General features: G+C 37.5%; 1 protein-coding gene across 11 annotated transcripts in view; it reads left to right on the top strand.

Moving 5' to 3' along the window:
• Positions 1-18007, top strand: part of LOC5575667 (dachshund homolog 2) — a 149895-nt gene that overhangs the window by 102949 nt on the left and 28939 nt on the right. For all 11 annotated transcript variants that reach the window (XM_021848256.1, XM_021848262.1, XM_021848263.1 and 8 more), the window contains 4 exons: positions 5785-5995; positions 6083-6192; positions 6858-7052; positions 7238-7498. In XM_021848256.1, the coding sequence (XP_021703948.1) occupies positions 5785-5995; positions 6083-6192; positions 6858-7052; positions 7238-7498 (777 nt within the window). The remainder of the gene's footprint in view (positions 1-5784; positions 5996-6082; positions 6193-6857; positions 7053-7237; positions 7499-18007) is intronic.

Consider the following 18007-nt stretch of genomic DNA (forward strand, 5'->3'; position numbering starts at 1 on the left):
GAGTTCGTAGGAAGTTATCAAGCCGGCTTCGTTGACGTCCGATCGACAACGGACCAGATCTTTACTGTACGGCAAATCCTCCAATGTGGTGAATACCAGGTCCCATTGCATCACCTTTTCATCGATTTTAAGGCGGCATACGGATATCGACCGCGTAGAGCTATGGAAAATCATGGACGGAACAGCCGTGAAGCTCACGAGGCTGATAAGAGCAATGATGGGAGGTGTGCAAAACTGTGTTCAGGCGAACACACCAGTTTGTTTGGATCCCGCCGGGGACTACGAGAAGGTGATGGACTTTAGTGCCTGTTGTTCAATATTGCGCTAGAAGGTGTTTTGCGGAGAGCCGGGCTTAACAGCCGGGATACGATTTTTACGAGATCTATTCAATTTGTCTGCTTTGCGGATGATATGGACATTGTCGGCCGAACATTTGAAAAGGTGGCAGATCTGTTCACACGCCTGAAACGCGAGGCAGCAAAAGTTGGACTGGTGGTGAATGTGACCAAGACAAAGTACATGCAAGCCGATGGGGCCGACCGTGACAGGGCTCGCCTAGATAGCAGTGTCACGATAGACGGGGATACGTTCGAGGTGGTGGACGAGTTCGTCTGCCTTGAATCCTTGCTGACGGCTGACAATAACGGTTGCCGTGAAATACGGAGGCTCATCATTGGTGGAAGTCGGGCCTACTATGACCTCCAGAAGAAGCTGCGGTCAAAAAAGATTCACGCCCGCACCAAATGTACCATGTACAAAACGCTCATAAGGCCGGTAGTCCTCTACGGGCATGAAACGTGGACGATGCTCGAGGAGGACCTGCAAGCACTTGGAGTCTTCGAACGTCGGGACGATCTTCGGTGGTGTGCAGAAGAACGGTGTGTGGCGGCGAAGGATGAACCACGAGCTCGCCCAACTCTACGGCGAACCCAGTATCCAGAAGGTGGCCAAAGCTGGAAGGATACGATGGGCAGGGCATGTTGCAAGAATGCCGGACAGCAACCCTACAAAGATGGTATTCGCTTCGGATCCGGTTGGTACAAGAAGGCGTGGAGAGCTGCGAGCTAGGTGGGCGGATCAAGTGCGTATCGATTTGGCGAGCGTGGGGCAGAACCGAGGATGGAGAGATGCGGCCACGAACCGAGTATTGTGGCGTGAAATTGTTGATTCAGTGTTATCTGTGTAGATGTTAACTAAATAAATGAAAAAAAAATGAATTAAATGAATGAAATTCTAAAAGTCGTTACTAACTTAAAATGGAATGGTCTACAACTTTGCTGAAGCTTGTATACCATATTTTTTACAAATAAGATAGTTATTTAAATCATTTCTATGGAAATGTAGATCAGCCATATTTTCAATTTCAATAACACCTAACAAATGGCCTTAACAATACAAACAACTTTGTAAAAAACTGTTTTCGCCTAAAGTGTCATTCTAGGCAGTGACAAAAAAAATATGCTCACTTTAATAAAATCATTAACATTTATCTATGTTACCATCAAAGTAACCACGACTAATGTGATTGAACCAATGAAGATGGCACAAAACTAGACAAAGAAAACAAACAACTATGGCCGTTTGTTGTTAGTGTTTGTGATCTTCACAAGCAGAAAAGTGACAGTCTTAGAAAACTGAGGATCAATAAGGTTCCTGTGATTTAAAATATATGCTGTGATACGGGAAATAAACATCGGATGCACGGAATCGATCATATTGACGCGTCTTCACTGTACTTGGTACAAAAATTACAACTTGCAAAATGCAAAAAAGTCATTATGGCTTATGAAACTCATATTTTCGTTACTGAGTATCACGGATGGTTGAGTATCAGCGGGATAAAAGGAAACTGACAATCTTGTGGCAAGCGTTTGCCATTCTGCGTTATGTTGACAAGTTGGATGATAATCAAGGAAGATTCTACCCAGCAAATGTCATATAGGCGAGAGTAGATTGATAATTTCGTTCCTGATTCTATTTAAAGCCTGATTTGCTGCCCAATGGTAATTTCTTGGCCTATCTTTATAAATGGAAAATTCCGGCAAGGAATCGATCAGGAAAGCAGTTTTTTTTTCTGATTGCAGTACGAAGTTGAAAAGAAATGTCAGTCCAAACGGGAGTCGCTTAAGAACACTTCTGTAAGGAATCGGCGAGAAGCTTCTTTATCGATTCCTTTTAAGCAGGTGAAGATGTACCCTAGCCGAACATCAAATTTTCAAGATCACAAATCTGGAGAAGCAAGCATCCGTTTAAGCTGAAAACTAGATCGATTGGTCTCTAGCTGAAGGTGACCAATCGATTTTCAGGCCAAACTGTTGTTCGGTTCTCCAGATTTGTGCCATTCAAAATTTGGAGTTTGGCTTCTATTCATCTTAACCTTACCACTGAACCACTGTGCAGTGGTTCCCAACTTTTTTGAAGCAACGAGTTTGAAGTTCTTCAAACATCTTTCGAAGCCCTGAAAATGAAAGTTGAAAGTTGAAATATAATTTAGTGGAAGCTCTCCAAAGATCTCATTACAAATCTAAGATATTTTTGGAAGGTCACCTAAAAGTCATTTCTGTAATTCATCACAGATAATGCATTAACTTTGCTGAGATGATCTGGACCCACTATGTCCGCTGAGAATCTCGCAGAAGTCCTCCAAACAGCTTTCCAAGCAAATTTTGAAAAGGATTTTACCGAAATCTGAAAACAATCTGATAGTTAAAATGTCAACGATTTGTCAAAGGTATTCTTTGAGAAATAACTCCAAGATTTTCATAATGTTTGACAGATTTATTCCAACGCTTCTACCAGAATCCACGAAGTTATATGCTAATAGATTCGAGAAGTTTTTTGATGTTTTAATGGGTTGAGTGGGAACAGTCGAGAATTTTGAATTTTCTCAAATCCCGTCAATAGTCACAGAGTTTTGAAAATTAGAGGATCTTTTCAGAAAGCTGACAAAATCTTACAAGGATTAAATCAAAGACATGCCAGGAATTTCGTAAGGCACCTCGAGTCAGTGTTGAAAATCATTCGAATATTACTTAATGATCATTTTGACATAAATGAATCCGTCATAGAACCCTCAAATAACCGGTCAAAACCTAATGTCTTATTTACATCACAAAGGTTTGTTGTTATTCTACAAGACAAACAAAAAACAACTGCCTTTGCGAGAAAATTACTGGAAAACATGACAATGAGTCAAACGTACGAACCAACTCATCAATGATTCAAGGACTCTGGAGTTGCGCGAATAATCTCTAGCATGAGATATAAAAGTTAGAGATTATTTCAACTATTTTTTTAGGAACGATGGTATGATAGAAAAAAAACATGCTAAGCCGGTGTGGTTAAATATGCTTGTAATCTCTGTCAGTAATAGTCTTGAATAAAATAAACAAATAATTTTGAACTGATCTGCAATTCCAAAAATCTGAACCAAGCATAAAATGATCTATTGCTGAGCAAGATAGCAAGTGAGTCCTCACATTTATTCAGCAATCAAGAAAAAGACATTTATCTGCAATGGATTTTTGGACCCCCTGGAAATCCGCACGGGAGGGGGGTGGGGGGTTCCGCGGACTACTAGTTGGGAAGCCCTGTTTTATGCCAATTGCCCATTGCACGGTAACGTCATCAGAAAATCGCTCTCTTTCCCTTTTCCCTCCTTCGGGAAATCTGAAAACAACGTTGCCAGTACCTGTCAACGTTGACAGGTACTGGCACCATTGTTTTTATGTTTTGTTGAAGAGCGAAAGAGAGAGAATTTCGCCGTGAAGTGCCTAATTACTTTTGAACTCCTATACCGTTTTGTCTAAAATTCCGAACAGACTCATATTTCAAACACTCTGCATGGCGATCTTGATGAAACGTTTCACTGAAATAAGTTGTTCATTTTGCGGGAAATGGGAATCCATTTCAAATTTAGAGCTATCAGAGCCGATTTTAAGTGTCCTGTTTTGAAGTAAACAAAACAGACACCAGAATCAAAACCAAAACAGCCACAATTTGTTTGTTTAGACTTCCAAATCGATTGCGAGCAACCGATTTTCGATAAGGCACACATCGACCGAACGAGACGACGGAGCATATCGCGTGTTTGTATCCAAATTGATTCGGACGTTTCCCGTTCCGCACCACCGCGCTCGAAAGCCACCGAACATTTCGCCAAAAATCCATCCATGCATTGCAGACCTTTTACGCGATATGTCCATTGTAAATTTATGCGTGGCATACTTATAATTTACATAATCGCAGAATCTAGATCCAAAATAGGCAGTGCCCAATCGATTGATCTTGAACTATGCGTTTGCGTACAGCGTTCTCTGCCTTTATTGGGCCGTGGCTATCAAAAGCGTTTAGCAGGTCTGCATTCGCCTCCCAGCCGAAAAGGTATTTATGCTAATCGCGTCAAATAAATGGCAGGTCTGGGTCTCTGGATGGATGACCCACCAGCTACATTCTTTCGAAAATTCATATTGATCAAAAATGCAGCTCGCCAGACACCAGGAAGATATTCGCTCCAAACATGGAAATTAGATGAATTTAGACAACCTGGATGCCCGAGCAGATTTTTACGACCCCTTAGCATACGCGCCAGCCAGATATTCGGGAAAAGACCTGCAAACGCATTCGGGCAATAAAGGAAACATAATAATAAATAACAGCTGAAATCGTTTAAAATGATTATATGGGATGGAAATGCAGCTTAATTCGTCGAGTTGGTACAAGGGAAGGGACGGGAGGCTTTGCAAGCGGCGGAGAAGATAAGGATTCCAAAGTAAAAGCCATACATGCATTCATTCTTCGCCGTTGCTCCAATGGATGTTGGCTGGAAGAAAAGTGCGGAAAAGTATGTTTGGGCTCAGCGTTTCTGTTGTGTGCACTAATCGACTGGTTTGATATTGGGCAGAGCTTGGCCGAGGTCAGCATCGGAGTCTGAGTCGTTGCCTTGGAGTCCCTTCGGTAGTGGGAGGCCAACACTCGGATCGACACGGAATGCTAATTGTTTGATTGCATTTAACATTCTTGCGATGCTTTCGGTGAGATATGCAATCGCAACATTTTTTATGGGTTTTATTGCGGATATTGACACTTTAGACGTGGAACGCTTTTGTTTGAGAAACGTAAAGGAGCATTTCTCGTATCTTGGAATATTTCTGCCTTTTGATGTATTAGAATTGAATCTTGACCAAAATAATCTAAGCATGCAATTAGTACACCATTAGAGTGTTTTAAATTACAAAAAAAAGTTTGAAAATCTCATCTCTTATCTATAAATGATGGAAATACAGTGGTGCAAAATTTTCATCTATTAAGATGGAGATTCAAAGATTGCCTGAAGGCGGTGCTGACTTATACGTATATTACTATGAGGACATTAAATCAATTCGACGGATAGGTGAACTTTTGGGATTTGAATTCGAAACTTGTAACCTTCTGAGTTATTGAGTCATCATGTGGCTCGGTTGCTTAGTTAGTAAAGCTCCCGTCTAGCTTACAAGAGTCAGTGGTTCGAATCCCATCTGAGCGCGTGGATTTTTTTCTTCATGAATTCACTCAAAATTGATCCATCTTTACTACGCGTAATAAAAACTTTATTATTATCACAAAGATTTTATAAAAAATATGTGAGAAAAGATTATAAACTTTTTTGTTATTTAAACCGCCCTAATATGCTAACCATCAATTGATATTCCCCACAGTGCTCTGTGGTCAAATAATCTCGCAGCTCAACGTACATCATACGGCATCAACCTCAATTAATCGACGATTTGTGTGTGTGATTTACAGATATCTCCCGGCTGGACAAGTCACCCCTGCTGGCCAATGGATACAACGCTCCCCCGACGCATTTGAATCACATTCCGTTCATGCAAATGAATCCTCATCCGGGCGGTGGCCACCCGCTGATGAGCCCCGGTGTGAACGCGCACGGAATCCCACGGCCAGATGGGTCAATTATCAAGGGACAGAACATCCCCGGCATGGAGGCTATTGCGAGGTGAGAATCGAACCCTTTCCATTTGTCCATATTGGGTGGCGAAATTTTCACTCAATAAATTCGGTCCCCTTCTCATTCAATTCGCAGAGCTGCGTATGAGGACATCGTCAAGCATTTGGAGCGATTACGCGAAGAGCGGGGTGACGACAGGACAGCAGCCCTCGATCAAAAACCACGAGATCTCAGTTCCCAGAGTGGTACGTATGCAGTATTGAGTTCAGTTAATTGTGCGACATTTTTCCGAGAACCATTACGCCGATTTTTCTTTCGTAGCGTAATATTTTTTGATGTAATGAACTGCCGTGAATCGCAAGTCAGTCCCATCTGTAAAAAGTAGGCATTGAGAAAATGGGCTGTGAAGTTTCTGAACTCGCTTTCTATACGAATATTCAAAAATTTCTAGAAAATTGGAACATTTTCAAATCTCAATGAAACTTTCACAATTTGCTTATCACTATGATATCTTTCCAATAATAAAGACGCTTCATTTTTGGGTTACACGGTGCAAAAATCTGTAGTGAGACTGATATGCGGTTACTTTTCATGATGGGACAATTTAACTTGGTGTTTCTTTCGTAATTTTCTGAGCAAAATATATTATTTCATTAGTGCAGCTGAAAGAGCATTGGAAGATATGTTAAAAACTGAACTCAACTCAATTTTGACGAAAATGCAGATGGGACTGACTTCTTATTCACGGCAGTGAAGTACTTGATGGAATTCATCGTTTTATCGAATGAAATGGTCTTCGGTAAAACGGTTCATTCCGCGAAAAGTCACACTGCGAAAAAAAATTCGATGAAATGATATACAACCAGTTCAATTTGATCTTTGCCCCAACTAATCCCCCATCTTCCCGCAGCACCTCCGCCAGATTCGCCAAACGGTGCCAGCCCGGTGCTGAATTTGTCCAAATCCGGCGGCGATCAGACCAGTGGTGGCGCCCCCAGTGAGCGAAGCAATCAAAACTCGCCCGAGCCTTCGGTGCACGAAGAGGACGAAAACATCAGCGAAGCCAACATATCGGACACCGAGGAACCCAACGAGAAGGAAGAAGGTAAAGTTGCGCTGCACGCGAACACAAAAGGTCAATGATCAACACAACTCGCATTCGTCGTCATTGCGATCAAACGATCGTTTATTTTCTGGCCTTGCGCGAACGAGAATGCATGTCATTGTAATCGGTATCATGCAACCGACTGACTGCACTTTCTTTTTCATTTTTTTCTTCCCCGCAAACAGACATCAGCGACTGCGAGAGGGACATTTCGTCACCTGTTCCGGCGACAGTTCCGGTTTCGCAGGACATGGAAAGCCGTCAGCAGGCGCTGAACTACTCGAGTTTGGCGGCGACGGCGGCTGCAGTGGCTGTTGGCAATGTACCGACGGCTCAGGATCCAACGCTCTCGTCGACGGAGACGCTGCTGCGGAACATCCAAGGCTTGCTGAAGGTGGCGGCCGATAATGCACGGCAGCAGGAGCGGCAGACCACTTATGAGAAGGGTGAGTTTTATTGGCGTGGAAGATTTTGGGTGGCGGAAAGATGAATGCAAAGAATATTGAAAAGAAAGAATGATGATTCATATATATATGAAAATTCATTTTTTGTAAATGAACGGTTCGAATCCCGACATGGACATTCGACTACTCATCAACTTTTTCGTATAATAAATTTGATTTGTTCTAATAAATCTGAATGCTATTCTACTGGTCTTACCCTTCTGGACATATAAAAGCATGATTTTCCAACATACATTGTTAGAAAAATCCAAAGTTATCTGTCAAACCGTACATTTCAAGTTTATTATCAGAACTCCAAGTCTGAAAGACTTCCTGTAAGAGCTTGTGTTCCTCAAGATAGCATTTTGGGGCCAATGTTATACAATATTTTCACATCTGTGTTTTCTAACACTTGAACATCTAGATATATGAAATGAATATAATGTTTGGAATGATATAAATAACAAATAAAACAAATAATATTGTGGAGATCAATATGAAGGAGAGTAAGAGAAGAAGGAAGTAGGAGAAAGGTTTTTTCCTCAATATGAAATTTCATATTTCATGAAAATTTATCTAATATCGAGACAATAATTTTTGTCATGAATTTAATTTTTATCTTTAGAATATTCTTGAGATGTTGTATATGCATGTTTCAAACATTCATGTCTAAATTTAAGAATCAAGCTTAGTAATAGCAAATATTGATCTGGATAGCTAAAAGATATATTAACTTGACAGATATAGGAGATAAAAGATCTGGAAATAATATCTTAAATTTATTTCTGGAGTAGCATTGGCATATCATTTTTAGCATTCGTATGACTGCAAGCTATTCATTCGATTTGCAAACATCATATTTTGCTATAGCTCAGAAGTTCCAAGACCATTGTACAAAGCACTTCACAACTCTTCTCTATTAGGGTCGTAGGGAATTGATTCCCAGCAAGAAATGGCCTTTCTTTCCGCGACTGGCTCAATTTAATGCATTTTTCCACTACACTGCACTAATCGACGGGGATCTTGACCAAAGAATTACAACAAAATTGTAGCACAGTTATACCAAAATATGTTACATAGGGTAGGTGTACCAGTTATGGCCATAGTGGTTTCCTATTTCGCCATACATGATAACTTGAATTTATTAACATTTTGAAAAATTGTGTGTGTTTTAGGAGTAAGATAAAGGATATATCTTGATGTTAAAACGTTCAAAAATATAAAAAATGTGAAAGTTTTAGAAATTACACATATGGCCAAATAGGGAACCACTATGGCCATAACTGGTACACTTTCCCTATAACAAATTTTGTTCAATTTTTGTTAGAAGCACTGTGAGTTGATAAACGAAATTATAACATAACTGTAACATAAATTGTTATATATAAATTAAAGAAATTGCTTATCACAAATGTTGATATAATTCAGTTAAGGAAAACAACAAAATGAGTTATATTTTTGTTTGTTTGGAACTCATTATTTACGTTTTTGTTTAAATTATAACATATTTTGTTTCAATTTTGTTTACTGTACAGGAAGTTTTGTTATTGCTGTGTGCGTTTGAAATGCAAATATCAAATGCGGGAACACCAATCGTGGTATAATTTTTAACAAGGAAGGCGAAGTCAAAGATTGGTTTTCTTTGCTAGGTTGGCGGTGATATTGATCATGGTTGCTAAGTATCCTTTGGTTTCTTCGTGTTACCTCATTTGAAGCCCAGTTGAACTGGATTTGCACGTCAAACGCAAACAGTTATTTTAACTACTAACCAACTAAAATTATAACATTTTATGTTAGAAAAAATGCGCTAGCTGAGTAACGAAAAAATCCATATGTTAAAAATCTGTTTCAATTCACTAGTCGCGATACTTAATGATTAAGCGGTATGCTAACATTATTTACAAGTGGAAATTACATTTTAAATTTACGTTAGTTTAAAACAACCATAATTTTGATGTTATCTTCAGATCTTCAATATCAATATCAAGTTTGATTGTCAATATCACGTTTGATATTGAGTTAATATCACGTTTTGATTATCAGATCTCCCCTTCCACTTGGTTAGGCATACAATCTCTTGTGTTTGAAATATCTAACCAGCATTATGATAAATACGATCGTTAAGGCTGAGGAGACGACTTCGTGAACGAGTGTTCGACAACGGACCAAATATTTGCGTTGTGCTGAGCAATAATGTTGAACTGGCATTTACTTTGCATAGTTACATTGTTAACGAACTTTGAAAAAACGTGTTTGAAGTCTAAATCAGGGCTTTCTAACGTATGTTCCGCCGGCCGCATCCAGCCCGCAGATTTACTTTGTGTAACCAGTGAAGAGTTTGAAGACCATATCTATAGACCATAGAGTTTTACAGAGTTATAGACCAAGATCATATCTGGCGCGTCAATTGCTCGACCAACGTAGAGTGAAATTCTATGGCTATTTTTAACTTAAGATTAAATTTTAATCTGAAAGTTGATGATTCATTATTTTTATTTTTTATTTAATTTGACTTATTTTCAAAAACAAATAAAATTAAACTTTAAATAATTTTAGTTGGCCTTGGGAAATCACAAATCACAGGGGCGAATCACAGAAACAATTTTGTGTCATGGGCCACATTTAAAAAATAAAACACAGCGATTCGCATAAAGTCTGACAAAAGTTAATAATGAAGCTCATAAAAGCTGACACAAATGAAGTAAATTTCATGTAAAGAAATTGAAAAACAGAGAATTCCTGCTAAACATTCTGCTAGATATTGTGAGGGTTTCTTTGAAAACTGCAGAATATTTGGAAGAATCTACCCTAAAATGTTTGGATTCTGTGCGAATAATTCTCAAGATTATATAAAAATCATACTCCGAATTATGTTAGAATCCGACCCGAAATGTGCTAGAATCCTGGTCAAGCTTTTACGAAAATTTTCGGCAGAATTTCCAGGATTTTACAAGAATCATGCCTAGGACTGCTTTAGAATCTCACTTAAAAAACATTTCGAAATGCAACCTTGAAATCTTTGAGAGTGCTAATAAGTATTTCATAAGAAAGCTAATCAGAATTGTATTATAATGTCGCTTAAGGTTCTACCAAAATGTTTTGCAGAAATATGAATTGAATTCGTTGAAAATCCAGGAAGTCTATGGAATTCTGGTGAAAGTTCTCTGAAAACCTTGTCAATGTTATCCGTGAAAGCTGTGTCCAGAATTGTTAAAAAAATCCTGTTTAAGATTCTGATTCTGATTCCAGGAATCTGCGTGAATAACTCCCAGGTGTTGGTAGTTTTTTTTTCCAGGATTGTGTGAGAATATAAGCTTATGATTCAGTGAAATTATGTATGAAAACTTAGCGTTTTGTCCATAAGTTTTGTTTGTGCCACATTTTTTAATGCCGAAGGATGTCATGGTTGAAACATTGTTGAAACACACAGAATTTGAGATTATTAATTTGAATCATTCATAAAATAATGAAGCTAAGGAGACTTAAAGGAAATAAAACAATTTAAATAAAATATTAGTTTAAAACTAAATTGGAAATTAAAAAGATTTGGTATGTTCAAATTGGTTGAGTTGTTCCTAAGAAAATTAAAAAAATTTGTAGTTTTGACGTTTTTAAGGTACGACCAAAGTGGCACCAGACACATGAATGTTTATTACTTGAGAACAGTAGCAACAATTGTCTTCATTCTTTTCAAGGTAGGTTCTCATCAAAGTATTGTTTTGTAAAGCGATTAACTGAGCATAAACGAACTATGCAGCTGAAGATTATTACGCATTAATCCCGCATAGATTTATGGAATTTCTAAGTAACCAGATGACCAGTGACCAAAATCCACATACATTCTAAAAATAGAAAAGCGACATATGATTGATTTTAACAAGCTCACTCTCTAGAGCCTATTTTATACTCCTCATATTACTCTCCTTAATGAAGTGAGTACTCACAGATACAAACGTAACTTGAAAAGTACCGATCGGTACTCGGAAGTTATTCGATTCTTCTGTCTAGAGTCGAAGATTACATACATTTGATTTAAGCAGATCACTAATGAATCCAAAGATAAGAAAAATAAGTTGTGGAAATGTGTTCTTCAAATTATGCCAAATGACCGTTATGCCAAATGACATTATGCCGAAAAGTTTTTTGGTCCAAGTATGTTCATAGTGACAAAAAAATTTGATATTTGTTTCTAAAATATAAAGAATTTACCTAGATTTAATATGTCGGTCATGTATGACGTAACAGACGTGACAGAAAAAATTGATTTATCGTCAAGCTTCAACGAATGTTGTTGATAAAAAACCTAAAAACCCAATCTTCCTGAATCTTGGAAAGAATTTGCAAATAATATTTAGCAGGATTCTATAGCCTAGCAAGGATTACCACCTAATTCAGAGTTTAATTTCAAGTCGTGAGCAGGGTTTTTGCATTATCCTAGCTGATTTTCTGAAAAAAATCTCAGCGTGGTTTTAATGAAATTTACATTATTTTCAAGAGTACATCGTTCCAGAGTAAACACTTCTATTAACCCCTCTACCAGCAGCTTCATTTTTTACCGCAAAATTCAAATTCAAATCGTTATAGGGTAAGTGTTCCCTTAGTTGTGGGTGTTCCTATAGTTGCGGTAGTGCCGTTTTCACTGATTTTATTGCATTAGCCACATAACCGACACTGCTAATCGACGTTTTGGCTTGTTGACACACGGAATAGTTGAAAAGAGCGTTCAATTTGCTTTAAAACTGATGAAACATCATTAAAATTACTAAAACTTTTCTCACTTGTACCAATAGTTGCGGTAAAGTGTTCCTATAGTGGAGGATCCCATAAGAAAACAACGGATACCGCAACTATAGGAACACAAATTAAAAATATACCGCAACTAAAGGAACAGTGTACCAATAGTGGAGGTATTAGTTTTCACTGACATGCCGTGGATTACTGCAATGAAATCAATTTTCTCATTAAGTCAATGGTTGTTACTTCCCGTTACAACGTTAACATGCACATTAATTGCACTTCTTGAATTTAGGCGGTTAAACGAAGTTCAACCGTGCTTAGTACCTCCACTATTGGTACATCTACCCTAACTATTTTGTTTTTCAATATTTTTTCACCATTTTTTCACAAGTTCTCAAAAAACTCTTCTAGTTTTAGGATCTGTGTTGATATTGATCATTGGTCATCTGATTTTGAAGATATTCCAAAATTCCTTGGGGGACCGACCCATAACTAGAACCCCCCATTAATTTCTCAGGCTACAGAATTTTAATCGTATTCGGATGTTCATTATTCGGAACTATACATTAATGAGAGTAAGGTTTCTGGAACCACGCTGGCCAAATAAAGATCTTAAAAACTTCAAAACGATCATATCGTAATTTTCAGATATCTCCAAGAATACTGAACCGATTTGTGTGATTTTGTCAGAGTAGCTCCTTATTACCTGGCATTATATAGTCCATGTTTTATTTTTTTGATTAATTTATTAAAAAACAAAATGGCCGTCAAAGACATTTTATATGGAAAATGTCGATCCCCCAAGGAACATCTAAATATCTTTGAAACTAGATCACCAATAATTAATATCGACACGGATTCCTAAACTAGAAGAGATGTTTAAGAACTAGTGAAAAAATTGTGTAAAAATATTGAAAAAAAAAGTTATAACGATTTGAATATTTATTTTGTGGTAAAAAATGAAGCTACCTGTAGAGGATTTAAGATATTCCTGGAATATCAGGATAAGATCTTTATATTTTAATTGATAGGATATGTCAAAGTTAGAGTTTTTAAGAAAAAATGGAGAATTCAGACCAAACACAACCCAGTAAACACACCATCGTATATGATGGAATATAAGAGTACAGATGTGGAGGCGATATACGTACATCTTGCACAGAGCCTTATGGCGCATGTGCGTATATCGCCTCCACATTTGTACTCTTATGCGCTATCGTATAGGAGTTTGTGTTTACTGGGAAGGTACACATTGAATACAATTTACTGCATAATCGTAATATTTCATACAGATCTTTATACACTGTCCGAAAGCTTATTCAAAAAGCTTTCTTACAAAAATAAAATGAAATAAAAATTCGTATTTTGGGTCGGAAAAATGCTGGGAGTGTACTGAAAAAATATATTTGATTTTATATCGAAACTTTACACATCCCATACTTTTTTGTCCCAAGTTGTCCCAGGCTAAAATTTATTTCCAAGGGTACTTTGAGATGTAAACTGAAGATCGTGAAGAATTTAGCTGCACAAATTTGCACTTTTTCAATTTAGGGTTTGTTGAATTTTTACAATTTTTTCAACCATTTTTTATTGAAAATAGCTTAAAAGTTAGTCAGAGAATAACTGAATATCGCTAAATCATGTATATCATCATTTCTATGTAAGGTCTAACATTTATAATGGTTTGCACAACGTTTATCGCATTAATGGCTTATATGCATAATTAGTAACAAAACGTATTATTTCGCTATAGATCCTATTCAAAAGTTAGTCTCGAAAACTTTGAAAATAAAACATCAAATTTGTATCACAAAACTCATAAATACGACATGAGATGGAAAAAAACATTTTTGGCCGCCAGTCTGTATGGAAACCGCCCATAGTGCGGTCTTGAGTTGCAAATGTTTGGTTTAGGTACGATAGGCAAACAGTTTCAACACTAAATAAATCGCACTCGCTCTTTCCGTGTGAGTAGTATAATGAGATGGATGGAAATGGTTTATGAAGGGGGTCCGCGTGGTCTGTAGGGATTTGAATTCTAAACTTGTAACCTACCCGACTAAGGGTACATAACAAAATTATATCAGCATATGTTATTATGTTATAAGTTTTTTTCGAACATAGGTTGTTACAAACTTGATGCAGGTTGTTGTTAAAATAACTAAAATTATAATAAAAAGTGTATGAATAGCAACATAAACATAACAAAATGTGTTTTAATTCTAACAAAAACCTATCAAACCAAGTTATAATGTTTGATACAAAGTAATATTGTATATTATTGAAATGCATAACTATCTATTTATTTTGTTATAAAGTTGTCAAAAATGAACAAAAAAATATCTTAAAGGGAAATAAAACACATTATGTTATATTTCTGTTTTATTATGTTCTATGGATAACAGAGCCTAACAAAATTATATCATAATATGATATGGATATCATATTCTGATACATTTTTATTATATTTTTGTTACAAGCCTCTAGTCGGGAACTCAGTTATTGGGTCATCAAGTGGCTCGGTAGCTTAGTTGGTAAAGCGCTCGTCTAGCATACAAGAGTCCTGGGTTCAAATCCCAGCCGAGCACGTGGATTTTTTTCATAATTTCACCCATAATTTGTCCATCTTTACCACGCGTAATGAGTTAATTAATTTAATTAATTCCTTTAATCCTGTTTCATATAATAACACAGCGTAACAAAAATGACATTTTTGCGTGTATCAAGGAGCAAATTATGTGTCGTTTTCAGAAATGTTCCAGCACATCACAATTTTTAGCTACAGTTCGCCAAAGTTGTATGAAACACTGGTTTCATTGATGTTTACATAAAATTTAAAGTATGATTTATCAAAATGTATTGTGATCTAATCCACCAAGCATGCAAAATAAGACTTCAACTTTCTTTTCAGATATAATTTGGTTGAAATTGCATTATTAAATTTAGATTAAATCGATTTTATCAACATGCTTGCTTTCCCATATAAAATTCTTTGTTTCTCTTATATGACAAAATACAATACTTTTCTAAACTATCAAAAACTAACCTTTGAGCATCGAAGGCTTATGAGCTTTGTTGATACAAACCATACAAACTAGAAAACTTGCATGCAATTTGACTGAAATAGTCAATTTTCGCATTTTCAACAGTCAATATTTCAAAAACAAGACGTGCTATGATGTTTTTGAAAAGTACGTGTTCCGCAGTGTAATAATATACACATACCTGGTGATAAATTCGATAATATTCTGACAATGGTTCGAGTAAAAATAACGTAAAATTTTGAGCTTCTTCAATCCCGTCGAGGCATTTCAAGACCTTCCGAAGCATTTTGTTATATATTTAGGAACGACTTTAGATCCATTTCAGATTCCCAATGAAAGATTAGACGTATAATACTGGGCTTGTGATCTCTTACTATTACATGACAAGTTTTTAATCAGTTATTGTGTAAATAAAAAAACCAATCATATTTTCAAATTATTTTTTAATCAATCTGCCCCCTACTCATTACGAGAAGTTACACACATTTATATGTTTATAATTAAAATGGCTTCGTCTTAATTCTATTGATGGATGAGAAGGCTCACTTTTTCGCATAAAATAAAACATAACTTGAGCTGGTTTTCAATCAGAAGTAAAATTTGAAATTGGTCAATAACGAGTTTCAGACATCAAACCACTAGATTTAGCGAAACACCTCCAGTCAAATAAACTCCAATATGATCATATCATCATCAAATCAAACCAAGGCTGTGGGAATAATCCACCCTAGACTTTCTTCAGTCACGTCGGGAAAAGGTGTCACTAAGGTGATAAACGATCTAATAACAGACCATCATCTCATCCTCGGAAATACCTGATCTTAGCAGGAATCGATCATTGCCAATCAAAACCACTTTGTTTAATAAAAGAGTGGAGAAGAAACCCCTGATAAATTTCCCAAATCGATCAATCGCGTTGCGGTGCACCGTTTGCAAGCCCGATCTTAGAATCACCACATGCCGAAATCGCAGCCAAATATAATCGAAAAATGGTAAATGATAGGTTAATCGAACTAAACATTGCTTTTACGGAATAGTAGGGACCCCATTCTAAAGCATGATCATTATGCATTCCTTCCCCGTATTTGGGGGTCTCTGGGTCTCTCTCTCCCCGGCGCGACGACGTCTGGCCCATTCCCAATCCGTTGCAATGTTGCGACTTTGGCGATGATTTTGTCTGCCGATCGCCAAAAGACGCATTCCTTAGCGCGGTGTGCGCGCGAATTTAAATCGAGAAATGATAGCCGAAAAGTGCAAGCGACGAACCCGATCAGTCAGTCAAGGCAAGTCACTCACTCACTTCGACTGTTCGACTCGGATCGCTGTATTTGCGGCGGCAGAACCGGCCGCTCGATCGAAAAGAAATACACAGAAAAAACTGCAAAATCGATAAAAATTATCTTTAATTATGGGCCCATAAAGTGAAAACGTTTATCTACGTTTATATTAATTCATTTTTTTTTTCTCGCTGTCCCTTTCGATGGGCTGGATCTTGTTCCTGACGAGTTGCGAGATCCTGTGGTTAGATAGCGCTCTGTTCACTCGCAGAAACATTTCCTCGGCTCGTCTTCTTTCGAGGGGGGGTGCCATTCGGTGATGCGACCGTCGTCGTTCGCAGATGGATGGATTGCACACGATTCGCTCAATTTTTCTGCTTAGTTTTTATTAAATAATGTCAGAATCGGAACTGCCAGACCTCCAGTTTTGGGGAGTCGAGCCGAGAATGAGTGAAACAGATAAGGGAGGAAAAAATCAAAATAAAAATATAGCCACTCAATTTAACACGCTCGAAGCAATATTGAACGAATTTTCTGTGCTCAGACAGAGGAAAATGAATCGAAATTGTTGTAATCGACGGAGTGGGGAGAGAAAAAAAAGGCGCTCGAGATGGAAAATAAAACTATAGATCACCGTCGAGAAGCAAACCGTCTGGATTTGGAGCTGATTCGGGGGTGCAGATCTCTGTTTTTTTTTTTGTTTCGATGTGCGACGAATAATAGCTGGAGGAAAATGTAGAGCTCGGAATTACGATTAACGATACATATTAGACGGTGTGGTGTTCGGTGTCTGTCTGGAATCGGATCATATGTGATGAAGTTTTTCGTCAATTCGCCTCGGGTTGATTAGATGCAGAAATGTCGATTTGGGGGGAGGCGGGGATGTGGGGAACGAATTATTTCCATTTTTGAAGGCGGTGGAATTTGATTGGTAAAATGGAGAAACGATTAGGCAAGGAGATACAGTCAGCCATGAAGAAAGATCTTTATACTAAAGCGTAAAAAATAAATCCAAATGGATGAAGCTGATCAGTTGAATAGAATAATAACGTTTTTTTATGTTCAGCAATAAACACTTTTCAATGGAATAAATCAAATTGGCTATGCACTTTGTTCTGATACGCAGTGGAAATTACTCAAACTGTTGTTATAGCTTGTACAAAAAAAATGAAGATTTAGGCAGGAGATCACGAACTCCATTGGGGAAATAAAGGTTTCCTTCCAAATCGCAAAGAAAGGAGGCTGAGGGGTTTCATCGGAAACTTCCAAAGATCGAGAACTTCTTTTCAAACATCTTGAAGAGAAGCAGCACATTTTTAACTTATGATAACAGAACTGAACGTTCGATTAAGGTCGTCTTGAAGGTCTCTCAAGAGAATAGAGAGGAGTTAAACAATTGAATATATTATTTACTTGGATTTTTTCCAATACTTGGACTCCTTATGCAAAAGAGA

This window comes from Aedes aegypti, chromosome 2 (assembly GCF_002204515.2).
Source record: "Aedes aegypti strain LVP_AGWG chromosome 2, AaegL5.0 Primary Assembly, whole genome shotgun sequence".
In the NCBI taxonomy this organism is placed as follows: Eukaryota; Metazoa; Arthropoda; class Insecta; order Diptera; family Culicidae; genus Aedes; species Aedes aegypti.